This window comes from Protopterus annectens, chromosome 3.part1 (genome assembly GCF_019279795.1).
Source record: "Protopterus annectens isolate FY-2018-M chromosome 3.part1, PAN1.0, whole genome shotgun sequence".
Lineage (NCBI taxonomy): Eukaryota > Metazoa > Chordata > Ceratodontiformes > Protopteridae > Protopterus > Protopterus annectens.
In genome coordinates, this window is record NC_056732.1 from 1,362,840,940 (window position 1) to 1,362,868,687 (window position 27,748).

General features: G+C 40.1%; 1 protein-coding gene across 12 annotated transcripts in view; it reads left to right on the forward strand.

The window, feature by feature from the left end:
- The window catches only part of PLEC (plectin), a 1,553,583-nt gene that overhangs the window by 1,228,983 nt on the left and 296,852 nt on the right, over positions 1-27,748 (forward strand). For 10 of the 12 annotated variants that reach the window (XM_044067397.1, XM_044067398.1, XM_044067399.1 and 7 more), the window contains 3 exons: positions 3,324-3,359; positions 16,339-16,416; positions 25,850-25,942. In XM_044067397.1, the coding sequence (XP_043923332.1) occupies positions 3,324-3,359; positions 16,339-16,416; positions 25,850-25,942 (207 nt within the window). The remainder of the gene's footprint in view (positions 1-3,323; positions 3,360-16,338; positions 16,417-25,849; positions 25,943-27,748) is intronic. The other 2 variants (XM_044067392.1, XM_044067393.1) reach the window with 1 other exon arrangement.

Here is a 27,748-nt window from a genome sequence, read left to right on the forward strand (position 1 = left end):
GTCCACCTTAAACCTTTACCTAGATAAACAGGGCCTAAAATGGTTAGCTCTTAGAATGGATCCCGCATCGGAGGCTGAACATGAACCTCCACAAAAGAAGGCCAAGATTCCTAGGCCTTCTTCGCCTGCTGCTCCACTTCCCGACACCCCACCAACTGCCGGTCTAGGAGGTGAGGAGCACTTGGCAGTTCCGTTGACTTCAACGGCAACCCTTGAGGAAGCCGTTGCACAGCTGACAGCTGGCATGTCCTTGGAGATTGTCCAGACACTGACTACCATCGATGTCAAGGGGGAACCAGATTTGGTGGTACCTCCAACCAGGATCCAGCCTTCGGAAATGTTGTCTTCAAATGCCAGGCCGGTCCCTACCTCCACCTCGGCCAAAAAGAAACAAAAAACTAAACATACCTCCTCTTCTCAAGAAACCTTTCCAGACTGGCAGGCTTTCACTTCTTCACTTATGCAGGCCTTCATGGCCCTTAGGCCTTCAGCCTCAGCCCCCTCTACTCTGCCTTTATTGAGCCCTAGGCCTGCTTCTGCCTCTTCTTTTCCGTCCATGACCTCTCAGGTTAGGGAGGAAGAGCATAATTCTTCCTTTTCTTCCTCAGAGGACTCCATTTCTTACACATCTCAGATTGCCTGTCCCCAGGAGGATTACTCCCCTGATGAAGAATCTGTAGAAGGGGGTTACCCCTGAGGATATTACCTTTGAGGAGACTCACCAAAATGAAAGATTACTTCAAATGTGATACTTCCCAAATGACTGACACCCAAAAGAGGTACTTTGAGCTGCTTGTAGTGGAATCACCCCCCCCAGCAGTCCCTCCAGTGCTTCCTTAGGATGCCTTTAATTCAGCCTCCAAGGCCCCAGAGTTCTAGTCTCTGGCCCCCAAGCACCCTGACCGCTTCTATTAAGTGCCAGAGGAGCAAAAATTCTTAGTTAAACCTTCCCTGGCTGACCCAGCTGTTATTGCCACTGCTCCTGATAAACAGTCAAGGCTGCTGCCTTCTGCCTCCCTCCTACCCACTGATAAAGATAGCAAATACATGGATAGGATGGGAAAGAAAGTTTGCACATCCTCTACTTTGGCATTTGGAGCCATAAATTATCACACCCACATGACTAAATATGCTCTAGACTTAGTGTTTCAGGCCTCCTACATGCTGGCCTCTATGCCTGACAGTCCCCATTAAGGCTGACATGGCCTCCAAGCTGTCCTTGACACAGTGAGTAGCCAGGCACTCAGTCAGATGCAGCATCTGCTTCTGTTCTTAGGAGATACTCCTGGCTAAGACTGCAGAATCTAACTGAGGACCTAAAGTCCAAAATCTTGGATGTCCTCCTGGATCAGAACTTCCTGTTTGGGAAACAATCTGCAGATCTCTTCAAAGAGATATTTTTTTGTTTTATTTATTCTGAGTAGATGTTTGGACTGGAGCATAAGGTACTGACAGAAAAACGGTGAGCACAGTACATTTTGAAAATTTAAGTGCTAACACTAGAGCTGGAGATGCTTGAAAAATCTTAGAGAAACTTCTAAAACTAATTGTGCAGGAAAAAAAGAACTATATGAAGAACAAAGGGCAAATATACTGTGAATTAGTGGTAGGTAATAGAAATAAAAAGTGAAAGAAGTTATTCAGAAATGAGTACCTATTAGAACATAAGGGATTTCAGAGATGGTCATTCAAAAGGAACCTGATGAAAACCCAGATGTCAAGAGCAAAAATGTATCAAAAATAGTATATAGTTAGGATCTAGAATTTAAAAGACTGTGTCGGGAAAGAGAAATGAGAGGAGAAAGGTATTTGAAAGACTCAGTCTCACAGAGCCCATTGCAGCTAGTAAGTGAGGAGAGGAAGACCCTGAGAGAGAATTGAAAGGATGTCAACTGAGAGGGAGTATATGTACTGTGACACAGTGACCACAATTTTGGGGTATAGAAGATAGTTTGTTGGATTGGAAGGCAGCATCCCAGAGAGTGATGCAGTGTTTTAGGGGTGTTCATGATAAAATAACTTATTTTATACTGACATACCTTGTGTATAGCAGTAGGATCAGACAGAGATGGCAGAAGAGACACTTTTCCAGGCTGTGGGAGAACACTTTTACCAGTGTATGATGATGATGGGAGCAAGAAAATCATTCTAAAATGCACTTCTAGCATTGAAGGGATGTTGTTTTCAATAGCTTTAAGAAAGTAAAGAAAATATAGAGAACATTCATGAAAGGTGTACTACAACCCCCAGGTGCACAAAACTTTCATTAATAGCTCACTTGCAGTGAAAAGAAGAAATTTGTCTCTTGACATTTGAGAAGTTTCTATATCCTTAGTTAAGCCGTTGAACCTGACACCTCAGGAATAGAAACTGCACCCTCATGATGCTGCACTGCAGGTGCATGAGTAGAATATGATTCCACGTACCTAATTTGACACTAAAGTGCAACATAGTAATTTCTGACATCAGGTATGCAACTTGTTGAGTCTCGGTCTATTTTGCTGTTTAGTGCATCCTATTTTTGCTTTTAATAAGATTTTTGCAGCTATGATATAAATACCTTTGCCCAGAAAATGGTGGTATTAAATATTTCTCACTGGAAGTTTTATTTCCCTCTTCATGAATGGGTATTTACCCCACTTATTCTCCATCTTAAAATAATTGCACCTGATGTCATACCTTAGCAAGGATAAGCAAGTCAAATTATGCACATAGGCAATGCCTCAGTCAGTATTTAGAAGCATGTTGTGTTCCAGGCCATTGATTGTCTCTCCGTTTTACTGAGGAGAAGTGATGATTTTGACATGGAAGGAAACTCCATTTCTCTAATGCATTGTGAAAAATGAGTGTGCAAAAAAATGGGGACTGAACACAGGCTGTAACCCAAAATCAATTCAGAAAGCATATTTTGTTTGGTTGTAACAAGTACACGATAAATGGGAAATTATTAAAAACCTCTATTAGTAAAATAAATGCAAATCTTCCAGTCTATATAGACTAGTTTTTATTTACTTCTGATTACTTCAAATATGTTAGAAGCATGCATATCTGCAAATGAACTCTCAAAATTCTTATTTTACAAGGTTATTGTGGACTATTAGGGAAATAAGTATTGCTTAATAATGTGTCTGTGTTTTGTCCTATCCTGCTGCAGTCAATTTTCTTGCTTTGATGTTTAACACATTAACATTTTTTCTGCCTTTTGTTTTGTAAATTGTGTGCTTTTTGTACTTTTTTTTTCCTATTCCTGATTGCTGACCTCTCTCCTGACCTCTGCCCTTTGGCTTTTGCCCTCCCTTCTTGCACTGCTCTCTGCTGGGTAGCCGAGGGAACGAGACGTTATCAGGAACTTGAGATTGGTGAGTGGGGTCTGCCAGTGTTTGTACTTGGCATGTCCTTGCAGTGGCATGTTTCTCTACTATTGGTCAGTTCATCTATGATGTCACTTCCTGTTTTTAAAAGAAAACATTGTAAAGGGTAATATTTGCAGCCATATAGCTTATTTTGTTATGGCAAATGAGGAAATGTGAAAATGAAAATAATTACCCGGATAAAATGTATGCCATAATTTTAATGGGAAAGGCACAGTTAACTAGCATAGGAAAGTTGAAGATGCTTGACAAGCACAAGAATGCCCTCTGCAAATTTATATGTATAACTTATGATATAGGTGCACGCATACATACATACATACATACACACACACACACACACACACACACACACACACACACACACGTGTGTGTGTATGTATACAGATAAAGTATTTTAATACAAGTTAGTCCCCATCCACTTTTTCTTTGCCGTTATTTTCTAACATTAAGAAAATGTGTAATGTGCAAAAAATGTAGTCCAGTAGCACCTGGTAGTGCTGGTGTCAGTAACAAAGTGACATCATGCTGAACCAGCCTATCAGAGCTTTTCCTAATATCTCTACTAATCTGTGACTGCCTCACTTACACTGCAGGATTTGTGGAAAGAGTGTTGCATGCATACAGAATTATTTAGTTTTAACTGTGTGAGGCTTCATTGACCCATGTGGGCCATTTCATTGGAAGCTGTGGTTGCCCTCCATTTATGTACCCTTTGCATTTAACCAGCTTTGCACTTTTCCCACTTGTTTTCCTTATCTAGTAAGAACTTCCTGTTTGTTTTTAATTCCCTTTTTATCCCCACCTTTTCTTTTTGATGTATCCCCCGTTATGGAACAGTGTGATATCTGCTGGCTGCAAAGACTTGATTAAATCCCAATACTAGTGTTGTCTAGGACTTGATCTGACTGCTTCTTAATGTCATTGTAGTATGCGATTTCATGAATGTGCTATAATGCAGCATCCATTACCTCTAGGTTTTCAGTGAAGCTTGTTTTTTGGCATGGGATGAAATGCGCAGCCCCCCCCTTGTGTTACCTTCTGTGAAGCCTCTCTGAATACTCTGTGGTGCATTTAATGTTCAGTTGAAACTTGTGGTGTGCAGATATGTTATTTCAAATCTTTTGGACAGAAACTTGTCTGTTCAGCAGAAAGGCATTTCTTGGAACAACGTCCGTGTCCTGTTTCTTTAACGTGTAGTGCCATTGATGCTATTGCATTAACAGCTCTACCCTGCTTTAAGTTGGAGCACTGGGATGCACAGTGAATATGCTTACTCCATGAGTCATACTCTGAAACATTGATAAGAACAAAATGCAGTGACTGCTAAATCCATCCAGTCTCTACCTGCTTGCTGTAAGTTCAGAATTCCTTCTTAATCTCTGCCATCTTGAAATTTCTGCAGCTGTGCTCTGCTGATTCCATGTGCCCTTGAATGCCTCATTAGTGGCAGACCAGCTTTCCCACTGATTTGTTTTGCACTACCCTTTCTGTGAATAATTGTTTATTGCACATGTCCTTGTCATGCCCCCTGCCTTTCTGCCATGATCTGTCATCCATAAACATGGTTCTCTAAAAGATTCCTCTACCTCTGTTCTTTGCTGAGGAGATTTCATTGTTCATCTCTTCTTTTCAGAATGATATGCACATGCAGTTACTCAGTCTTTCACATTGGACTCTGTACCTTTTTTTAAGGTGGCCTTCAAACATTATTTTCATTAACTCATTTAATGCATTCACTATAGGCCTTTTCCAAGCTTTGTGGTTCTCTGGAGTTCTACCTCACTGATCCTTACTTTGGTTCTTGTGATATAGCTGCACAGTTTTGCCCTTTCTGGTACTGAGTTTAGGCTGAAATAGACTACATCTTCATTAAACTTTGTTTTGTTTCACCTCTCCCCAATATTTTTCCTGTTTTCACTACAATGTCCACTATATTGCAGATCACAGCTGCAGAAATACTTATCACTTCTAGCTGGTTTACAATGTCAGTAATAAGGATACTGAACAGAGATGACAGTATAAATCCACGTTTCTTCTGACTGATATTCATTCACTGTTAGACTCTTTGCCTTCTCATTTCCATTCCTAACTCAGTTTTCCACACAGGGGTTTTCTAGACTTAGTTTTTTCTCACATCTTTTACAAGGATTTTATGGAATCATGGTAGGCCACTTTGATTCCTTTCAAGCATACCTTTCAACTATCCAGATTTTTGACTCATATTTTTGGTCTTTTCCTCATAAAATTTGAGTTTTCTGACAAATCTCTACTAAATAAATGACATAAATTTGAGTTTCAGACTTCATATCCTTCAGAAAATGCATGCTAACACAAATCTTGTTATTTTAGCAACTTTTTAAGTTTTTAATCTGTCCCTGTTTTTGGCTGTTTGTCACCCCTCCCTCATTATTTTAAGCTTCGTCCAGATTTCTTTGTACTAAGAGGTTAAGAAGTATACTTTTAGGAGTTTTTTTTTTAAACCCTTGTCAAATGAGCATATCTGGTATCAGGAGGTCCATTATTATCAACAGTAGGACTGATGTTGGCAGCCTTAGGCAACTAGGTATCCAAAACTCTGCTGGTTTACTAGCCCCCTCCCGTTTTACTCATTAATGTCTTTCGAAGTAGCTTCCTGTCCAAAGCTGACTTCACCTTCAGCCAGTATTGTAGAGAAAGTATTAGGCTGTTTGGATTGAAATGTGGTTATTCTGTGAGACAAACTTTGCAGCTTATTCTTAACATTTGTCTAGTTTTGAATTCCTCATTCCTTGAACCTGGTTTTTATGCCTGTTTTTCAGACAGTTTGACATTTCTTTACTGACCCTCCTTAGGCCTTTGCATTTTTGTCACCATACCTTTACATTTGTATATTACTTTTCTTTTTATTGTTATTTGAAAGTATTTCTTATTTTGAAGTAACAGTTGTACATCTTTTGGTTGCTTCCTGCAGTGTATTTATAATGGAGGGGAAAGTGTTAAATAAATGCAAATATGTACACAAAATTCCATCCCAAGGTAGGCATACCTTCTGTGTTTATTGCATAAGAAAAGACCATATGGTATCTGTAAACTTTTTAAACCTTACAACTGTTTGAGACAGAAAATTAAATTGAGATTGTTTATAATGGAGCAAGAGTCTGCATCCAGTGGACCTCTGCTTCGACCATCACTGTAGAATCAACTCCATCAACCTTTATGTCTGAACTCTAGTCGCAAAAGATAATTTGGCCAGACTGAGTGCAAAAGATGGAGAGAAAAAAAGAGTCTCTGTAAAGGAGATATTCCTTTCTGGGACCTAATGGTAAAAAGCCCAGAGTGGAAGAGAAGGTCACTACTGCACATTTTTCTGTTGTCTCTGCAATTCCTGTGAAAATTTTATCTGAAAAGAGTCATTTGACATTTAGTCCATTTTCCCAACAGTTCAGAGACATGCAAACTCTTTTATGCTCAAGCCCATCATAATCAAGGTATTTTTAGGTGGTGGTTTTGTATCTCCTGTTGAAATTAAGTATGAAAAGATGACAGAGACGTTATAAAAATTTCAGTCCAGTACTTGTCTTATCTCTTACCTCTCTGGTACCAGGGTGGACAGACAGTGCCTTTCCAGTTCTTTTTTTCATCCAGGACATCCTGGTTCTTCTCATCTGCTCCCATACAGTTGCTGATCCTAATCGGGCTGGATTTGAACCAAATAGCGTTGATGCAGATGGACTTATTGACTTCTGCTTTGAGCTCCATGTTGGGACTGTCTTCATTGGAATCAACTTTTGTGTTGCCTTTACGTGTAGTTTTGATGGCTTCATCAACAATGCTACTGGCATTGGGAGTCCCTTCAGGCACAGGGCTAAGGGTGGATTGATTGGCACAAATGGAGATTCAGAGAGGAAGCTACTTTGCAGACTATCTTGGGAAAAGTGGGAGGTGTCTCATGCTGCTTGTTTTAGTTTTACTGTTCACAAGTATGAACCTGCTCATCTGCATCCAACATTATGCCAAGTATGTTACTTTTGTTTAAGATTTGTTTGACCCAACAGTGATCTTTTGTGAATCCATTTTTGCCTCACTGTTTGTTAAAACGTTTCACATCTTGTTTTTCTGGCAGTGATAATGCAGTTGTCACTGATCTTGAGGAAACACTAGTTTCTACAAGGTAGATATCACATAGTCGAAGTAGTCACCCACCTTGTTAACAAGTGATACGTAAAGCTGTCCTGCTTGGCTTCTCTGCCTTTCTCATGAGTCACGGCCAACTCCTAAAGTGACCCCACCAACAGCCACCGCTAGCTGCAAAGCTGTTTGGCTTCTTTGTCATTAAAAATTGTGTGTTCATGTCCATGCAGTCTTGATTTCCTGTTTTCCATTAGACTTATCTCCTGCATCTGTCATCCGTGGGGGGGTGTCATGTTTCTGGCATATGGCCTGTCACCATCAACACCCATTCTCAGATTGTTGCAACTTTCTTTTTGAATTTACATTGCTGATCTACAGTGACTCATTTGAGATTACCTCTTATATTGCATCACTTCCTTAATTTGTGTAAAGTCTGACTTTATTTATTTTTGTCTCATCCATGGATGCTGCCATTAGGCCCAAAGGGTCCATCCATTGACCATTACATTATTCGTTCTCTTCAGGTGCACATGCTTGTAGTGGTTGGATCTTGAGGCCCATCCCACTGCAAGGTCATAGTTTTTTGCTTTTGTTATGCCACAGGCACTGCTCCTTAGTTTTCATTTCCCATGGTGGAATTACCGTAATACAAAAGGTGTGATCCTGTTTCTATGCATATGAGCACCCTGTTGTCATTGCCTGTGTGCAGTCCTGACTCTTGATTCTTACAAACCCTAGCAGCCACTGAATAAGCTGCTAGACAGTGAAGAAAACATACCTCGAGAGGAGTTCTCGATATTGGCCACTCAAAATCTTGCCTCTCTGCTAACCCTCTGTCACCTAAGATGATAATCAAACATGGGTGTTTAGCATTACAGGTCAGAACTCTTCCTCTGTGTTATTATGTAATCCACTTTAAATCAAAATTTGTTCAAAATACTGTAAATCTTTTACAGTTGAGCTCATGACTCTCTTTTTGCAAGCCAAGTTTTCTGATTGTCAATATTCATAATACTGTGAGGCTTGACTTTACCCTGGTGTTTCTTCTGAATTACATTGTGCACTGCATGTACTGTTCTAGGTGTTGCCTACAACCACCAACTTGATATTCTCCTTTGTTTACTGGAATAAGTAAGAGCCCTGACCTTGTAACCTCCTTTCTGGGTATTGATATTGACCACACTAGCCTTGCATGAGCTTTTCTGCACTTACCTGTAACCTCTAGTGCACCAGTTTTAATAATTATGTATTTGAGTTCTAGCTGTGTGTGTGTGTGGATCACAGTCAATATTTGTAGACATACTTAATGATGTGTGATGACTTCTCATTGAGTTATAATTACAAAGCTGCAGGATGAGGCTTCTCAAATTTATGTAATCTTTTGGTGGAAATATCCTTAATGTGAACCACAGTGCATAAGTTGGTGGTCTTGTACCCAAAGCTTTGCATGCTGCTGTTAGGTGCCATAACAGGATGCAAACTATGCAATGTATCTAGGTTGTATAAAATCAGTGTGCCTGTGCAAGATTACACTGCATAGGTTGATGTGCAAAACCAGGAAGTAAGACTGGTTGAATCTGAACTTGGCATTCTTTTTACTTTCATACAGCTGTGCTGAATTTCTGTGGTGTACTACAGGTCGCTAAAGTGAGGAAGTCAGTTTGGCCAAAGGGCAGTGTTTTGTCTTTTCTGAATCCCTCATTTACTGAAAAGGAACTGAACAGGTGGTTCCCAGTTAAATATACCCAACTCTAAAGGTTATAGTAGCTCATGATCAGTTGATTTAAGTGACCATTGGCTTTAGGAAAACCTGCTCCTTGGCCTCCTAGACTTAGGACATTTATCATAATCCTGGGAATTTCTGCTGTCTGATGCAGATTTTGAGCTGTGGTGCCTAATGCAGCCATTCACTGGTATGATGCGCAATCATTAGGACTGAAGTATTCTTTGTGTATTTCAGAGTTAGTGTGGCAAGTGTGCACACTGTGATTAAAGAGCATTTTCTCATTCACTTAGCAGTGTGCTTCACAGTTGTCCACTTTGGTGGTGGCATTGTACACTGGATTTTAATGTCCAGTTCCTTCTGTGGTGGTCATTTACTGCAGCTGGTCTGCTGATAATGAGGCCAGAGAGCAGTTCTGTAGTACTTATGAGACTGTACCCAAGTTCACGAGTGGGCTTTACTAATAAGAGAGTCTGCTGCATACGACTAGAGCAAGGCTACCATGCTAACAATGAGACTACTGTTGTTTTGGGAAAGCAGAGCTGCAGAGCAGTTGAACAATTTCCACCACAATGTGGCCCATGTTAAGAGTATTGCCAACTACAGATGGCATGAATTCATGAAGCCTCAACTTGCAGAATCATAGCGAAAATCCTCTTTTTGTCAATGAGTCTGCTGCTGAGAGTACTTGCTGCGTCTTTGGGACTTCTGCTTTTCTGCTTCCAACGTCAGTACACAAGCCAATTTCCACTTAGATATTTTGATGAGCAGTAGTAAGTAACAAACCACTTGTACATGGCTGGTGGAATCTGTATTTTGGCTTGCTTGCATTATTAAAGACATATGTGTCTCTGCACATTTTTGAACAATTCTGTTGAAATATGTTTATTTTCCAGGGGATATTCTACATACTTCAGTTTGCAGACTCTTCTAACTACTGTGTTTGCATTCTGGATGTAGTGCCCTTGTTGTTTGACAGGTGCTTTTCATAGCTGATATGAGTTAGCATGGTAAGGTTTTGGAGTCCTCCATAGTGGATGTATGTTTGAGACCTCTTCTCTGCTGTCTTCAGCTTAGCTGTTTTTCTGTTGTGTTCCCAATGCAGCAACTGCATGTCATGATGGCTGGGTGCAGTTTATGGCAACACCTTACTCCTGTAACCTCGTTTTTTCTGCCACTACCAGAGTTCAGATTTTGGTTTAGATTTTCACCATGGAAAAGATGCCATGTTCTCTGCATAAAATTGTATGCTGTCAAAGTGTTTGCATGACTGCCAAGTCAAGAACAATGACCTGCACCAGCATTACTCTTACTGTCTGGAGAAGGACCATAGAGTGAAACACTTGGTCATTTTTTTCTGGCAAATTAATGAGGAGACAACTAAATAGTGACAGACATTTGAGTTTTAGACTTCATATCCTTCAGAAAGTCCATTCTAATGCAAAAACTGTTCTAGTGATTTTCTAAGTTTATAAGAGCAATATTTAAAATCTGTCCTGACTTTGGGTCTTTGTCCCCCCATTATTTTTGTTTTTGGTCAGATTTCCTACACTAAGAGGGATGAGAGGTATGTGAAAGACTATTGAGAGGTGCACCATGACAACCACCTTGTGGGTTATATCCCAGATCAGTTGAGTGGCTGGAGGTCAGTAGTGAACAGCTTGCACTCTGCTATTGCATAGCTTCCTCAGTTGTACTCAGTATTTGCACTTAAAACTTGAGAACACTTTTCTTGTGGCTTCTTCCTGGCTTCCTCCTGGGATCCAGCATTGCTTTGTTGGGGCTGGAGGTCAGTAGTGAACAGCTTGCACCCTGGTATTGCATAGCTTCCTCAGTTGTACTCCGTATTTGCACTTAAATCTTGAGAACACTTTTCTTGTGGCTTCTTCCTGGCTTCCTCCTGGGATCTAGCATTGCTTTGTTGGTCCAGGGTGAGGAGGGCCCACCAGGGCCTCCAACAAAAGGACTTGCAGGCAGGTCCTTGACGTCAGACTTATGATGGCACCTGTCCTTGTCACTGTGCAAGTGCACCCTTAAGAATCACAGACTGGAACCAATTTTTTTGGCCCTACACTGCGTCTGTCATGTGTGATCCCAGGCTTTAGTACCCCATTGCCAAGCTCCAAGTACTTTTCTGTGGGATGCTTCACCCTATGCATGTTGACCTAGTGCTGAAAAGCACTTGGGTCCTGGGAAGTGGACTTGAGTATTTACTGGCCCTTATTTCTGAGACAGATAAGGACAGTGGCAGCTCTCCTCTGTATCCCCAATGCCCCTCCTTAAGCCATGGGTTCATGAAGTCCTCCGTGGACTGGCCCTTTGGCTTCTTGCTGTTGTCCTAGAATTAACATTTAATAAGTAGCCATGGGAGGATGAGGAGGACCCTCTGCCACTTCCACTTTGGAAGCTATAAGTAATGTTTGCTGTCTTTGTAGGCAAGAAGCATATGGATTACACTTTCTTTGCTGTCAAAAAGGGGGATGTCCTCTACAGGCCCTCATGAATGTGGTTAGATCCTTTCTTAAGCATCCTAGAACTGACTGTGCTGTGACCTCTGTGGTTTAGAAAAGGTCCCAAAGATCACAACACCTTGCTACTTTTCCACCTGATAAGAAGTCTGAAGTTTTAGACAAGGTGAGCAAAACGCTGTTTTCCTGTGACACACTAAGCTTAAGTTGTTCTACTGTTTGCCTTACCCATCCCGGTTGTAGTTCTTCAAGATGCATCAAGTACTGGAAAACCTTTAGGACCTCTCAGATTGTATGGTCAAAGGAAAAAACCTGGTTAAGAATGTTGCAGTGGCTTTTACGGTGGGCTTCTACATGGTCTGCTATAATGACTGTGCTGATGCACTGGCTAGAGCAGCAGGCCTGGGTGCGTGCCTGCATAGAATGGTATAACTTGTCTGCTTTCCTTCATGCTGCACTTAGGCAGGCCATCATGGATAGGGCAGTGTGGGTGGGTCTTCTAAGATTTGTTTGAGAATTTCCAAGAAGGAAGCATCATAGAGGACCTCTGTAATTACCCATCAGGTTCCCTGCATCTTCATTCAGGAAAAATCAACTCTCCAGGAAGAATCTGCAGCCCTTTCACAGACTGAGAAGGATCTCCAAACATCAGGCAATGTTTGTTCTTATCCAGCTGTGTCAAACCCTTAATTGCTCTGCTTAAGTGCCATTTTACTTTATTTGGCCCTGATGGAATTCCTCACACTGCACAGTGAGTGCTCTGGTGCTAGATGCTTAAATGACATGGTCACTTTCTGCCATTATACGGACAAGGATGTGGATGTTAACCTGTCACTTGGGGGGGGGGGGGTGTAATGTAACTTCTTTAAAACTTACTTATCTGGCTGCACTGTTAGCTGTTACATATATTTACAACATAGTATAAAGGGAGAACTACAACCCTCCCATAATTCTCTAGGAACCCACTGCTGAGCATTTAAAAAGTGTTCTGACCTTGCTGTCTGCCACATATTTGTGGACATTTCCTTGAAATTGTAGTAGTTGTGTCTGTGTATTAATGCAGCTGCTTGGAATTAAGTCATGTAGTCCTGAATGAATAACACTGTTTGAAGCTCCTATAGCTGGTAGTGAAGTTACCCCATTCCAGAGCTTATCCCTCTTTCAACCATCGTGAAAGGCAGCAAGCAAATGCTTCTGCTTTTCACAGTTAGTGTCATTTACACTGTTCATTTAACATACGCATAACAACACTGCCTCTATGGCCAGTTTACTGCAGTGGCAATGTCTTTTTTCTAGAGTCAGTCTTATTACTGTCTGGATGTCCACAGGATACTGAAAGTTGCCAATACGTGTCGATTCCACACACAAGCAGATTGCCATAATCCTCACAGCAGGTATTATTTTGCCAGACTCCCCCTCTTAAAAAAAAAAAAACATAAAGTAAATCACCCTTACTTGAATTTTTTTATTCCTCCCCACCCCACCAAACAGCCACTTACTGAAAGTTTCAAGTCTCTGAAAGAGCTGCTGCTTTCCAAGATTTGCAGCAGTTTTAAGTGCAGGCTGCTGGTTTGGCAAGTTATTGTCACAAATGGAGAGCTACTTAAATGTTTCTGATTCAGTCCTATGGTGACATCTGTCTTCCTCCTATTGTAACTGCACATGCATCGTCTTCATCACCTGTTGGTTTCTGATTTCCTCTTCTTCCACTTGCCCATTCCCGCTTCATTTCCAGTGTTCCCATCATAACCACCTCCCCTCATCCCTTTGGAATGCTACTCCTGTATGTGTTGACAAGGCATGACTTTGTTGCACATTTATTTCTTCCTGAGGATTGCAGCTCTGTCCATCTTTTTCATACTTTTTTTTTATTTGCATGGATCTTTTGAAAGTAAGCTCTGTAGACTATTTGTGATGTAGTGACCCTACAGTATTAAATGTTGAATATGTAAGTAAACTCTAAGGAACACGTGACAGGTCTGCATGAAAAATAGTTCTCAAGGTAAGTTATTGAATTCCGAGTTTTTGAAAAAATATTGTCATAATTATACATTCAGTTTTTTTTAATTGCCAGACAGCTGGTGTTCTGTGTTGAGTTCACTTTGATGTTTCTGCCAATCCTTGAAATTTCAGTTTCCTCCTTATAGGCTTAGAGCTTAGCATAGCAGCCTCAGATTGTTTAATATAAGACTAAAAAGAATGTCCTTAAAAGACATCCTTGGTACAGTGGAAGAGCGTATTGAACCATTTGACTTGTGTATTTGTACCCCTGCAAATGAGAGACAGAGTGGTAAGAAAACAGGAGTATGCTGTAGCATCACGTGTCTTCGTAGCCTTTTGCAGCCTCTGAGAAGTTAAAATAAGTTGTCTTTTTGTAGTAAGGCAATTTTTTTGTTGTGATCTGATTGTGTTAAGTTCCATTGCTGTAATTGCTATAGTGGTGTAAAGTGATGGCTTTGTGCTGCCTCAGACACCACAGACTGTGGCACTGCTTGATGTGAAATGTGCCAGTAGGACTGTTTCCTTGAACATTTCAGCCATGAGTGCAAGACCCTTGCATATTACAATACTGTCACCATGACTCCATTACATCGACTCAGCAGACTGGTGTCTTTCCAGTAAAAGGGCATCTGGCTTAATGGGATGACCCATTTAACACGGCTGAATAAATAGTGATACTGCAATGGAGACATGCATGAAAATAGACACTATGGTTTGCATCATTGCTCTGCTAGTTCAGAATTTCATTCTGCAGATCAGTAGCTTCAGTGTGGATTTTGGAGCAGGTTAATAGGACTTAAATGCAGTGTAACTGCAGGTTGGTTTCAGCATGTACAGAGTTCAGAGCAGTAACCAAGAGATGAACATTTTTTAAAGGACAGTTCTCTGAACTCCCTTGAGTGTCATTCCCTCGAGCAGACATTTGTCGAAACAGTCCCCAAGAACAAAATTGCTAGGAAAGGAATGTAGTCTATAACTGTGTAAAGCCAATTCTAGAGTTAGTAGATTTGCCATTTAGCTAGTCACATCCATAACACGTTAGGTGCGTTTACCTTGAGAAGCTGTTCTGGGCTCTGGCACTCTTTATTATTTTACAATTTCACAGTATTGTTAGTCGAAATTTCACTGACAAATCTTTTTGAAAAATTGCTCAATAGTTTGTCCGTTCATAGATGTGTCATTCAGCACACTTGTCCTAGCTCCTCAAAAGTGACCAATATAAGAGTACATCTGAATCCGTGAGTTGCACATTGTTTTCCTTTTTGTGTTTACTGCCATGTGATGTCCTATAGTCGCATACAAATGATCCGGAGCTGATCATACCTTCTCCACTACTAACACTGAGCTGACAGTCGTCATGGTTTCTCTGTTTTGCAGCAGTAGGTCCATCAGCAGCTGGACCTAATGCTGTAGTGTATTAATTCACAGAGCATATTCAGATATTATCCCCTGATGTCAACCTGCAAAGAAAATTCAATGATGACAAGCTGGCTGGAAGCTGTGCTGATCTTCAAAGTGCATGATATACAGTCTTTACTTTCAGTTAAGTGGATGTAAAGCTGTGCAGTGGGAGGTTGTAGCTGTGATATAGGGCTTTTAGGGTCATCCATACCTGTCACGGGAACGAAAGACATTTAGTTGTTTACCTTGTTACTGCCACAGCAGTGGCATGAAGATAACCTGAAATGAAGGCTGGAAGCATTTTTATCAATGTTTAAGACAGATGATGTTCTGATGTTTTGCTGTGGAAGAGGTGCCTCTTATCCTCCAGCTTAGTTCAGTGCCATTTCACATTGCTTGGCCCTTTGATTACCCAAGGAGCTGTCAGGCATATCCAGTTTTATAATGTGGCTACAGGTGAACCTTGAACTTATACATATTGATGTGGCATACTTGTACTTCAGCAAGATCTTTGACTCAGTCCCACATATGGGTGACTTCTAGAAAAACTACCAAGTATTCTGTTTCCACCATCACCTGGAGACTTGGTACCTATGTAGCTTGAGTCCCCTCACCCCACCACCACCATGCAACTCAGTGTCTTGTTGGCTTATAGCACAGTTTGCATACAGTGATTCATAGCCGAAACTAAGTGGTAGTGATCATGCCTAAACCTTTTTCTTCCTGTTTTGTCTAGATCGCAACATCACAGCTTGCATTTTATCTCCATATCCCATTCTTTGTCAGTTGTATCCCAGTAGTAGTCTGTTCCACTTCTGGTCTTATGCCCCAACTAGAGAATCATTTCCCAGTAAAGATGCTACCATCTTTAGCAGACCACTGAAATTTGACAGTGAAGCACACTGTCCTTGTAATACTTATTATGAACTGTGCATAACATAATTATTTGCATGCTGTGTGTGTGTAAATGGTTTACAGGATTGTGGTACAATTCTTATTTAATATTTTTATGATGCATAGTGGCTGCTGACATGGGTACCAGTTAAATAAAGCCAGTCAATGTGGAATTTGAGAGGTGAAGTAGTCAAAAGAAAATGACACAAGGCCACTGGGTTTGTCCTGTGCTCTCTTGTGTATAATTTCCTGTAACAGTATTGCATACCAGAGGGGGTGCATGTTTGCACCTGCCTAACCTGTATTGTTCATTAACAACAATATGTTCTACAAACACTCATTTTCTTTCATTTTTTTTTAATCACAGCCCCGTGAGAAGGGCCGTATGCGCTTCCACAAACTTCAAAATGTACAGATCGCCCTGGACTTCTTGAAGCATCGTCAGGTAAGAATCTGCATGCTACAGGATAACTTGACTTAGTTTGTAATTTACTGCTGTGAATGGCACTTATTGTGTTTCCCAGTCATCTAACACAGTAATGATTACAGTACTGATATATTGTCAATGCTACCATTTAAAGATACTGTAGTAACAATTTCACACTATTCATGTGACAGCTTGTGAAATGTCAAGGTTTTCTGTTTATTACTTATCTCACGTGGGTGTCGCACATAAAACACAAGTCAGACTTGTGATTAGATTTTTGCCCAAGTTGTTTCTTTTGTATTGACACATTTTTACTTGCAGCATAGTCCTCCCAGATTCCTATCTCAAGCCCAGTTCATAAAACAAACTTAAGTAACAATCCCACAGTGTGCTGCTTTCATTGATGTGCTTACTCTTATCTACCGCTATTGGTTTTGTTTTGTCTTAGTTGGTTTGTATGTCAGCATCAACAGTAGGAAAAAAATCTTCAGAATTTATCATTGCTTATGTTTATGATTCAGAATGTCAGATAACCGCTTATGTAATATGTTTGTCATTTAGATGATGGAGGAGAATGTCATAAGAGATGTAATCCTCCCCAGCCTGTCCTGGGTCTGCTCCAAGGGCTGCTTCCAGTGAGCCATGTTTGGTGCACAGACTGCATCATCACTAGCTACCCAGACCACCAGCTGGCTCCTTAGAACCCAGTGAAGCAGTGCATCTCTTCTATTCTGATCATCTCCTGGATTATTGAACTACTTATTCATTCATCTGGGGTTAGCCCAACTACCATCTAAATGAGCCTTTTTTTTTTAGCCACTGCTTGTAGCCACAGTCTCATTCTATCACTACCAGATGCTCATGACAGTAGAGGGGGGGATAGGAATCCAGACTGCATGGAAAACTGATGGCTTCATTTTCTGCTGTCTCCATGACACAGAGGGCTACAGCACTGAGTGTGACCAAGATGTAAGCCGGGATTGATTAGTAAGCTAGGCACTGGGGGACCTGATAGGGAGGGGAGAAGTGAGTGGCCATCCTTGGGGGAAGCAGGCTGCTGAGCATGCAGTGCTGGCTGCTCATGCTAAACATTAGGAGACAGCATCACTTACATGCTGTGTCTACCGCTTGCTGGGGTTGACGAGCAGTTATTTGCACTGTAGCTATGGTGATGTACACATGAAAGCATGCACATGTGTCGGGGACCCATCATTGTAGTATTACATTTATAGAGCATAAAGCATAGCAGGGACAGGGAACCAAGCAATAAAACCATGGCAGTTAGAAATTACAGTCCCTCCCAGAAGTTGAGGAAATTGATGGTTGGCTGGTGCAAGGTATAAAAAAAAGGTGGAAGAATTAAAAAGTTCATCTGATAATTTAGCTTTCTTTTTAGTACCACAATCTAGGACAACAGCTGCACTGATTCCTCATTTGCACCCATCCATTGGTCAATTTCCCAATAACTTTTCCTTTGCTTGTGTACAAGAACCGTCACAGTACTTAAACTCCTTCTAGATGATTATTAGGCTAGCTTACCATTTGGACCATTTTAAATTTAACCAGTTTTCCTCAAAGGTGAGAATCGAACATTGTGCCTTAAGTATGTGAGGTAACACCTTGACTGTTATGCCAACTCCTCCCAAACCCTGCCTTCAGTAGAGATAACTGTTTCACTTTCAGTTGCCGAGATCAATCCACTCTTTTCGATAAGGAAAACATGACCTTTGGTTTGAATGTGCAATGAGCACCCTGAAGGGTCGTTAGCTTAAACTGTTAGATAGTGGACAGGGTCCAACTATTCAGGTCAAACAACTAGAAAAAAATATGAAAGAATAGGCTTTTGAGCTATTCAAGCTAAGCCAAATCACCAAGCAATATTAGCAGTAGTAAGAAATATCACCAAACAGTAGTAAAAAATCTTGTTGCGATCCAAATTTCTTCACTTTTAAAAACAGCTTCACATTCTGCGTACCAAAGAACAAATCTTCTTGTTGCGATTAAAAATAAATTCACTTCTTGGTAGCAAGACAACAAATCTTTATTGGGTGAAACTTACATAAATTGGAAGATAAGTGTAGTGCTTATATAAAGAGACTAGAAGTAAATCTTGTGTTTATACGCATTTCCAAAACAAAGACAAAATCAGCTTTTCTGGGTTGTATGAGTTCCCCATGTTTTGAGTGCTTGTTGCAAACACCATCACTGGCTTGTTTCCAGAGATGCCTATCTTTGTCCCTCTTCCAGTCAGGATTCTCTTGTACTTTAAGTGAACCATCATAGTAGTAAGGTTTTGAATATCTTTGTTTGGTCCCTCCCCTCAAATAAGTTTGCCCAGCATAGTGTAAAAATGGCATTCTTTAGTACATGAATTTGGACATGCTGAGCTGGTTCTAGCTGCATGCATTCCATTTATTTCAGTAGTTAAAGTTAAAAAAATATATATATTCCTAAAAGCAAGTGTTGTAGCGAAAATTCTTTTATACGTCTCTTGGTAAGAAAATTCTGTAAAACTTAAGTTATTCTGTGTAGTAAAGGAATACATTAATTGTTGTATGTACCAGTTGTCTTGGCACACTGGACCGTTCTCCTTGGCCTTCCTTGCCTGCTACCTGGGTTGATGTGGTTAGCACAGTGCTACAGTAACCCTGATGTGCACCGTTTTTGTCATCAGCTTGATGCAGTACCATCTAGTGCTGGTATGGTTGTGACAGGTGAATGTTCATCGTTTCTGTAAATAGACAGCATCCCAGGATGCACTGTAGCTGGGTTCCAGGATCCAGCACCATATAGCTTAAATTTGTGACATTATGCAGCGGTTAGTGCTGCCGCCTCACAGCAAGAAGTTCTCCAGTTCGATTCTCAGCTGGGGTGCCTTCTGTGTGGCGTCTGCATGTCCTCCCTGTGGTCTCGTGGGTTTCCTCCGGGTGCTCCTGTTTCCTCCCACATCCCAAAGACATGCAGTAGGTGGATTGGACACTATAAATTGGCCCTAGGTGTGAGTGTGTGCCTTCTGTGGAAGGTTGGGCACCGGGCTGGCAACTCGACATCGTAAAACTCCACTGCCAATCATGAGCGGACAGATGATCCGCTGTGGCAACCCCTAACCGGGAAAAGCCGAAAGAAGAGGAAGAAGAATTTATTTCTGTTTTCTGCGCTAGACCAGTACCCTTTCCAAAAGGAATTTCAGTTTCTGGTTTCCATTAGTTGCTGGCATAGGCTCTGGCATCCCATAATCCTACAAAGAATAATTCAGGTCATCACAAAATAGGTGGATGTCTGATTTTGTTCCCTTCTGCTTCTCTGACAATTTCAAAAGCAGGGCTGTTAACAATTAAATATGTATGTCTCTTAGTTTGGAAAGTTGCGCCTAGGGCTTTTAGTACTTGACTAAATGAGCCTTTATTTAAATATGATGTTTTAGATTGTGTTATAAAATTAATAGTTGTCATCATTTTATTAGTTTTTATAGCTGGTTTAAATAAAAGAGGCTAGTTTCCATGGAATGACTCAAAGATGAAACTCCTTTTTAATCTTTGGGTACACATTTGGCTTGTAAGCTAGTTTGCTGGAAAATGTCAGTAAGCTGATTTGAAGACTTTAGCAAATTTAACTGTAGACTTGTTTAATTTCAGATGAGTGGGTTTGACCAAGAAATTTTTTAAGTGAAAGTGAATTTGACTAAATTATAGTAAACTTCTTTAAGAAGTGAACACATGGTATGTTGGTGGCAAGCCATATTGTGAGTACAGCTGCTATGAGATGTGGGAGTATCCCTGTTACCAGGGAAACACACACACATAGTACTGCTTAAAGCAGTGTAGTCTCCATAGTTTAAAATGGTGCTGCTGCCAATAAAACTAACAGAACAGATCATCCCTGTATTCAAACTACTCTTCCCTGAAATAAAAAAAAAAAACAATATTCTACCAGGATGCTGTTCTGTATGCATTTGTTTTTTGTTGACAAGGTGATAGGGTAAACAATAGTGACTGAGGCACAGTTTTGGAAATTTTTGAAATCTGAAAATCTAAACATTATGCATTATAGCTGGTTAGAATTCAGGATTTCACAGATCGACTGTAAATTCTGGAACAGACGGCATTGTCATATCAGTAAGCTATATTGAAGGGAATAGAATCACAGTCAGTTTGAAAAATTGGAATTTATACCATGACCCCCCATTAATATTCCAAAATGTGCACGCTGATTGGTCAGCGTGCACGTTGTAAATCGACTTATACTAATGGAAAAAGGTCCAGTCGCCCGGACTTTTTCCATTAGTATAAGTCTTTTTTAAAACACTGTATCGCTATATAAAAAGAGTTTAACATAGCGAAACAGCTTTAAAAAAAAGCAACGGAGATCTCCATTGCTTATTTTAAAGCTGTCTCGCTATGTTAAACCCATTTAACATAGCGAAACAGTAAAAAGCAATGGAGATCTTGCTTTCTCCGTTGCTTTTGCCCACAGCTCTGATGTACTGCGTAGGCATACGCATGCGCAGTACATCAGAACTGCCGCAGAACTGCCGCAGAATACCAGACAGCTGCGGAAGGGCAGCAAGGAGGCATTATACAATGCCATTATTTAAGAAAAGTAATTATTTTTTTTTCTTAAATAATGTCATTGCATAATAGCAATAACCCACTTCTGGGTGTGGGTAATGCTGGATTTACCCACAGTTGGCTTTGTTTGGCCACTCGGGCTTCGCCCTCATGACCAAACCACCCCAACCGTGGGTAAATCCAGCATTACCCACACCCAGGCGTGGATTATTGCTATAATACTCCATAATAATGCCACTTAAAAATAGATTACAAAAATTACTATGTTTGTAAATTCAATTTCTTTTCCCTTAAACATGCTAATTTATGTTAGGGTTTGGCATTCTTGCTGTTTTGTTCAAGATTCATTACTGTTTCTGTTTTAGTGATAGTTTTTTCTGCAGTTCGAAGTTGCTGGTTGCTGCTTGAAGAATGGTCCAAGATGGTGCTGACAGGTATCAGGCAGTGTGAGGTGATTGAATTTAGGTTAGTTTTATTTCATAAAATTTCCAAGAGCTCAAAAGCATCCTAGTATTGATTACCTGATGATTTTATTCATATCCTCCATTCTCCCAGACCCCTTGACCATCAATAAATGCATTGCTGCTTTACTAAGTGACATTTTTCTGCTCAGTGACTCTGCTTTTTGTCTTTTTGACTTGAGCTGGGAGTTGGAGATCTCTTCCCTGGGATAAAACTTGGTAATACAGACTGGCTTGTCATTGGAGAATCTTTATGTAATATCAGGAACACAGGCAGCAAAGCAATCCCAAAGAAAAAACCAAGGCAAATGTAGAACCCAAATATTTTTAATACAGAACACCAGGATCAAGTGCTTTTGTAAACAAATTACCTCATCAGAATCAAATCAGTGAAAAATAACACCATCCTGTTATATATACCCCTCCACTTAATCTCATGTTAAACAAATACAACTAATCACAAGTTTCTTAAAGATCCAAGCACTCCAAATATAAAAACCCACACAAAAACACAATTAAATCATTGTTACACTTGCAGATAATGCTCATAAAACTTGTATAAAACATGAACAATAACAAACATTATAAAAATGGCATAAATATAAGAGAAAAAAAAAATATATATATATTTGGTTGTTCAAGTTGTTTCATTTTATTGCTCTGTGTGTATATATATATATATATATATATATATATATATATATATATATATATATATATACGTGTGTATATAAATATATAAAAACAGTTTGTCATAAATATATCCCTATATAAAACTGATGCACGTTTTATACGTGGTGTGACTTCAGCCTTAAAACACTGGGTATGGATAATCCCTCGTTATCTGCAAGTGTAACAATGATTTAATTTTGTTTTTGTGTTAGTTTTTCTATTTGGAGTGCTTGGATCTTTAAGAAACTTGTGATTAGTTGTATTTGTTTAACATGAGATTAAGTGGAGGGGTATAACAGGATGGTGTTATTTTTCATTGATTTGATTTTGATGAAGTAACTGGTTTACAAAAGCGCTCAATCCTGGTGTTTTGTAATAAAAAAAATATGGTTCTACATTTGCCTTTGTTTTTCCTTTGGGATTGCTTTGCTGTCTGTGTTCCTGATATTACAGTTTGTCTTCTTTGGTTACTGTCATTTTTATCTGTCTTGAAAGAAGATTCCATCATGCATCTGTGGCTTACAAGATTTGTTTGTCTAATGGAACACAGTAATGGCGACTACTGTAGCAGGCTGTGTAAGGGTCATTTTAGCTCTGCATTCCATGAAACACAGCAAGGAATCACTACATTGATAAGTACTTTGGATCATAGTTGGTCACTGCAGTATTGAGCACCCATAATCACAACAAGGGTCAATGCACGGTAAACACCCGGCTTTCACTAAGGGTCAAAGCAGTGCTTACTGCATATGTGAATGCCCTCAGTTTTGGTGTGGATCACTCCAGTGGTAGTAACACCTCAAGCTGAAATCCTTGTAGAAGTCAGTGCAGTAGTCCCAACTATAGGTCAATGTAGGTGTCACTGCAGTAGCACGCACCCATGAATCATGCAAGGATCGTGAAAGCTGAGCCTCCTTTTTGTCACAGCAAGATTCAGTGTATTTGTTAATTTGTAGAAGTATGTAATCGAGGTCTCTCCTTTGGCCAGTATTGTGCACTGTAAAGGTGACTGAAATAAGTGAGCCTGCAGGGGTAACGGAAGTGTTAGGTCAGTGCAGCAGCCACTTATGATTACTACATGTAGTTCATATCCTAATTTTGACAAGTGCTGCTTTAATATACAAGTACTTGGATCAGAGTATGGAATGATGCAACTGTAGATGTTACAGATATCTATCACCATCTGAGGACACAACAGTTGGACAAACCATTTGACCATTTACAGCTTAACGGCACTGATCCCTCACTAAGATCCAAGGCACTCGCTAATGTAGTGACAATGGCTGAGCAGTAACGGACAAAAGTGACAAAATATAAAATAATTTTAAAATGCCTAAGAAAGCATGAAGTAATTGTAGTACTTCATGAAATATTTGTCTGTTTGCTTGTCTTTCGGCTTTTTCCCGGTAAGGGGTCGCCACAGCGGAACTCCGGTCCGCTAATGATTGGCAGTAGATTTTTACGAAACGCCGAGCTGCCAGCTCGGCACCCAACATTCAATGAAGGCACGCCCATTTACGCACGCATGTCTTTCGAACGCTACCCAACCGCAGGGAGGACATGCAGACTCCACACAGAAGGCACTCCCAAGCCAAGAATCGAACGGGAGAATCTCTTGATGTGCGGTAACAATGCTGCCACCGTACCACCGTGGCATCTGTAGTACTCCATGAAATAAACTGGAAAATACCATAGAGTAGTCTTATTTAAAATCTTTTGAAATTAACAAATTAACTGAACTAAATGTAAATCCATCAGGGAGATAGTTTATTTTTCTCTTTTTTATCTGTTCTTAACCACTAGGTACATTGCAAGATATATGTACTGTATAATTTTGCATAATTTCTAAATGTCGCTATTAAGAATTAAGCATAAAAGTCGAGTGATTTAGTAAGTTATTCAAACTGAGTTAAGAAAGGCAGAAATCTGGACATTCTCTGAAAATCTGGACATTCTCTGAAAATCTGGACAATTAAGAAGTATGGAGTAAAGCAAAACAGGTGTGGTATACAGCTTAAAAAAACAAGAACATCAACAAATAATTTAAGGTAAAAATTAAAACTGGTTAGATGGATCATCAAGGATCTCTTAAAGCACACCAAGTTAGATTAATACTGAAGCCACCTTGGCAGTAGATTTCAGATGTGACAGGCTTGATTAGGTTATAGCATCAGGCTTCGCAACACCCCTGAACTAGTCCCTTATTTCCCTGTAACACCCACTCTGTGGGGCATTATTACTTGCTTAGGATGCAAGTTTGACAGATGAACCTTTGAACTTCATCAGTGGATAGTCACTTACACAAGAATCCATTTTGCTGTTCACTAAGGCCTGCACTTCTGCACACACTAAATTTGCAGTAGGAAGGCTGTGTACAGAAGAAAACAAAGGTTTTAATATTGGTCACCCCAGCTGCCCCCCCCCCCCCCCCCCCCACACACACACACACACACACACACATACACACACTGTTAAACTCTATTTAAGCAACTGTAGGCACTGCAAGCCAAATTAGCAACAACTGGTGAGTATTTCTTGTTACTGCTTCTCTAATAGAGGACAGTCTACTTGTTGAGTTTTCTGTACTTACTTTTAATTCATTTGTTAACTGGATAAGCACCACAAGACAGTCAGTATGCAAGTAGAGATTTGGTGAAATTAACCCAGAGACTACAGAATGCAGGTTGTTAACATGTTATAGCTGTAAACTACTGTGATGTGCTGCCTTTCAAGGTATGAAGTAGTGTGAAATTTAAACCCATCACCTGTTGAGTATCATGTAAACCACATCCTGTGACATAGAGCATTTAATTATAGACTGTCATGTGTGGGATTAGGGCACTGTTGCATATAACACAGTAGGGAAATAAATGTATAGTGCAACAAACACATTAACAAGCAATGCTAAAAGACCATTGTAAGAATTCTGAAAAGCATTCCAAACTGGAAACGCTGTCAAGCAGAAACGTTCTCTTCTCCCTCAGTCTGTTAGTCACATCCCACATAAAAAGGAAAAAAAATGTGCTGTAAAAATAACTCTGCCCAAAAATAATTAAATTAGAATAGGCATTACAGCTTGTGTAAATTTGTTATGACTGTAAACCTTATATTTCATGTGAATGTAAATGTCTTTTAGTATCAAGGGGTCATGGGAAATGGTGCATGGTAGTGGCCAGACAGTTGTTCATGTAGTAATAATGTGGGTTTTGAATGGTAAAACTGTTACATTCAGGAGTGTGCATTTGTGCAGATACATAATTTGAACAGTGCTTGTAATGTACTTATAATACTGTTTGTTCAGCTTTGGAGTTGTTCGTAGACCTCTCTTGTAAGAATGACAATCTTGCTTGTTGTATTCTCATTCACCATCCAATTTTTGTCTGTTCTTTACCTTATCCAAACTGTCTCTACCTCCTGTGCTGTTTCCGTCAGTGTTGTAAAGTATATTTTGATGGGTCCCAGTCATCTGAGTTACTACACAATTTCCATTTCTGAAGTGAAACTCTTAAATCCATTGCATATTTGTGCTGAGGCTGTGAGATGATTAACTCTTTTTAAGATGTGGTGTTGCTCTGAACTATTCATATAATGTCTATATCATGCTTAAGACCTGTGCTGTAAGACTTGAGATGGAGGAAATTGGGGAGAAATAAGTGCATTGAGAGATGAGTATCTCACAAAGGTTAAGAAATCAGCCACATAAAACATTGTTGGATGTGTTCAGTGTTGACTTTTTCTTCTGCTTTTTAGGTAAAGCTGGTGAACATCAGGAATGATGACATTGCTGATGGAAACCCCAAACTCACACTTGGTTTGATATGGACCATCATTCTTCACTTCCAGGTGAGTGGCTTCAGCACACTGCTTTAAGTGGTAGTTATCCATGGCACAATGCTGTAAGTGGTAGTTATCAGTGGCACACTGCTGTAAGTGGCAGTTATTTCCAGGTGAGTGGTTTCAACACACTGCTGTAAATGGTAGTTATCACGTCCAGGTGAGTGGTTTCAACACACTGCTGTAAATAGTAGCTTTCACTTCCAGGTGAGTGGCTTCAGCACACTGCTGTAAGTGGCAGTTATCACTTCTAGGTCAGTGGCTTCAGCACACTACTGTAAGTGGTAGTTGTCAGTGGCACACTGCTGTAAGTGATAGTTATCACTTCCAGGTGAGTGGTTTCAACACACTGCTTTAAATGCTAATTATCTGTGGTTTAACATCGGATGGGGGAGTTCAGGGCAGAGGAAGCATTTATCCACTAAAACATATTTTCTAAGAGCAGTGACTTGCATCAGATTTTAAATTGTGTTTGGTTTTAGTACCTTCATTGCATCTGTTGACACTGCTGTGGTCACAACATGTTTCTTTTTTGTACATCTGGTTTCCACTGACTGCAGGATATAGTAATAGGCAAGTTTATTTTTACTGGTGATCTATTTGGATGTAAACACTTGTATTTTACAGGGACAGATGAAATTTAACCAAAATGTGTCCGCTGCCAGCATTGTTTTCTACCCTTGGCTTTTACTTCTGCACACTGTGATAGGGACAGAATGAGGGAGAAAACAAGAGGATGTACTTCTTCGTGACTCCAAAATGTGCTGTCACTGTTTGTGTGATGTAGTGGCTGCTTCCATTTGTAATGTTGTCATACTAGTGTCCCCCCAAAGATTATGCCCCAGTCCTGTAGACATTCACAGGATGGAGGCTCAAGTAGTGGTAAGGGGTGGCATTAGTGCAAACCCTCTCCTCCTGTTTTACCGTTTGTTGTGCTACACCTTATGCCTGTCTTTGAACCAGCAACACACAGATGCAATCATGCTATTTCCCAGGGAAGGGAACCATCCTTATTTGGCCCTTTACTACAACCTTATCCTAGAACTAGGGTTGTCATGCATTAGCTCACTTTATAAGCCAGTAGATCCCCACAAAAATATGTTCAGAGTACCCAGAGGAAAAAAAAATAGTACTGGTATGTTATATGTGCCGATTGGGTACTGATTATGGTCACTTGAAAAAGCACTTGTATGTGTGAATGCTTCTGCTTTCTATTATTTTAAAATAAAGCCCTTTTAAGTCAATTGAATTCTTGTGAACTAAGATTTTTTTTTTTGAATTCTACTCTATTGTTTTCATTTTTTTCCAGAGGCCAGTAGCAGGAATATGAGAGCCTTGTTAAGTAGTGCGCACCAGTAGTAATTTCTGTATTATGTACCCCACAGCCTGTGGGTGACTCACTTACAGTAGCAGTTTTTTTCTTTCCAGTCCCCTGGATGCAGAGCTGTACTGCTGTCCTATATGCACATACATGGCCAAAGGGTCTGTATACTGTCATACTGGCAGGCTGCTTCCATGCTTGCACAACAAAGCATGTCTTCTACACATTGTGAGAGAAACAAAGCCTCAGTGAATAGTGAACTAATAGCAAGTAAGGATGTAATGAAGAACAGAAAAGCACATGCATAGCTCTGCTTTTCCTAGTTTCCATATCCCAATATACTAAAAGTCATTAGTGGTACTGAGTGGCATTTACAGATGCATTGCTTTCATTTCCAACCTGCGCCATTTGTTGTGGAAAGTAGCAAAGTTGACAAGTAACGTTTGCTTAAAAAGAATGCATTTGTAGATGAAATGTAAAACAGCATGGAGAAT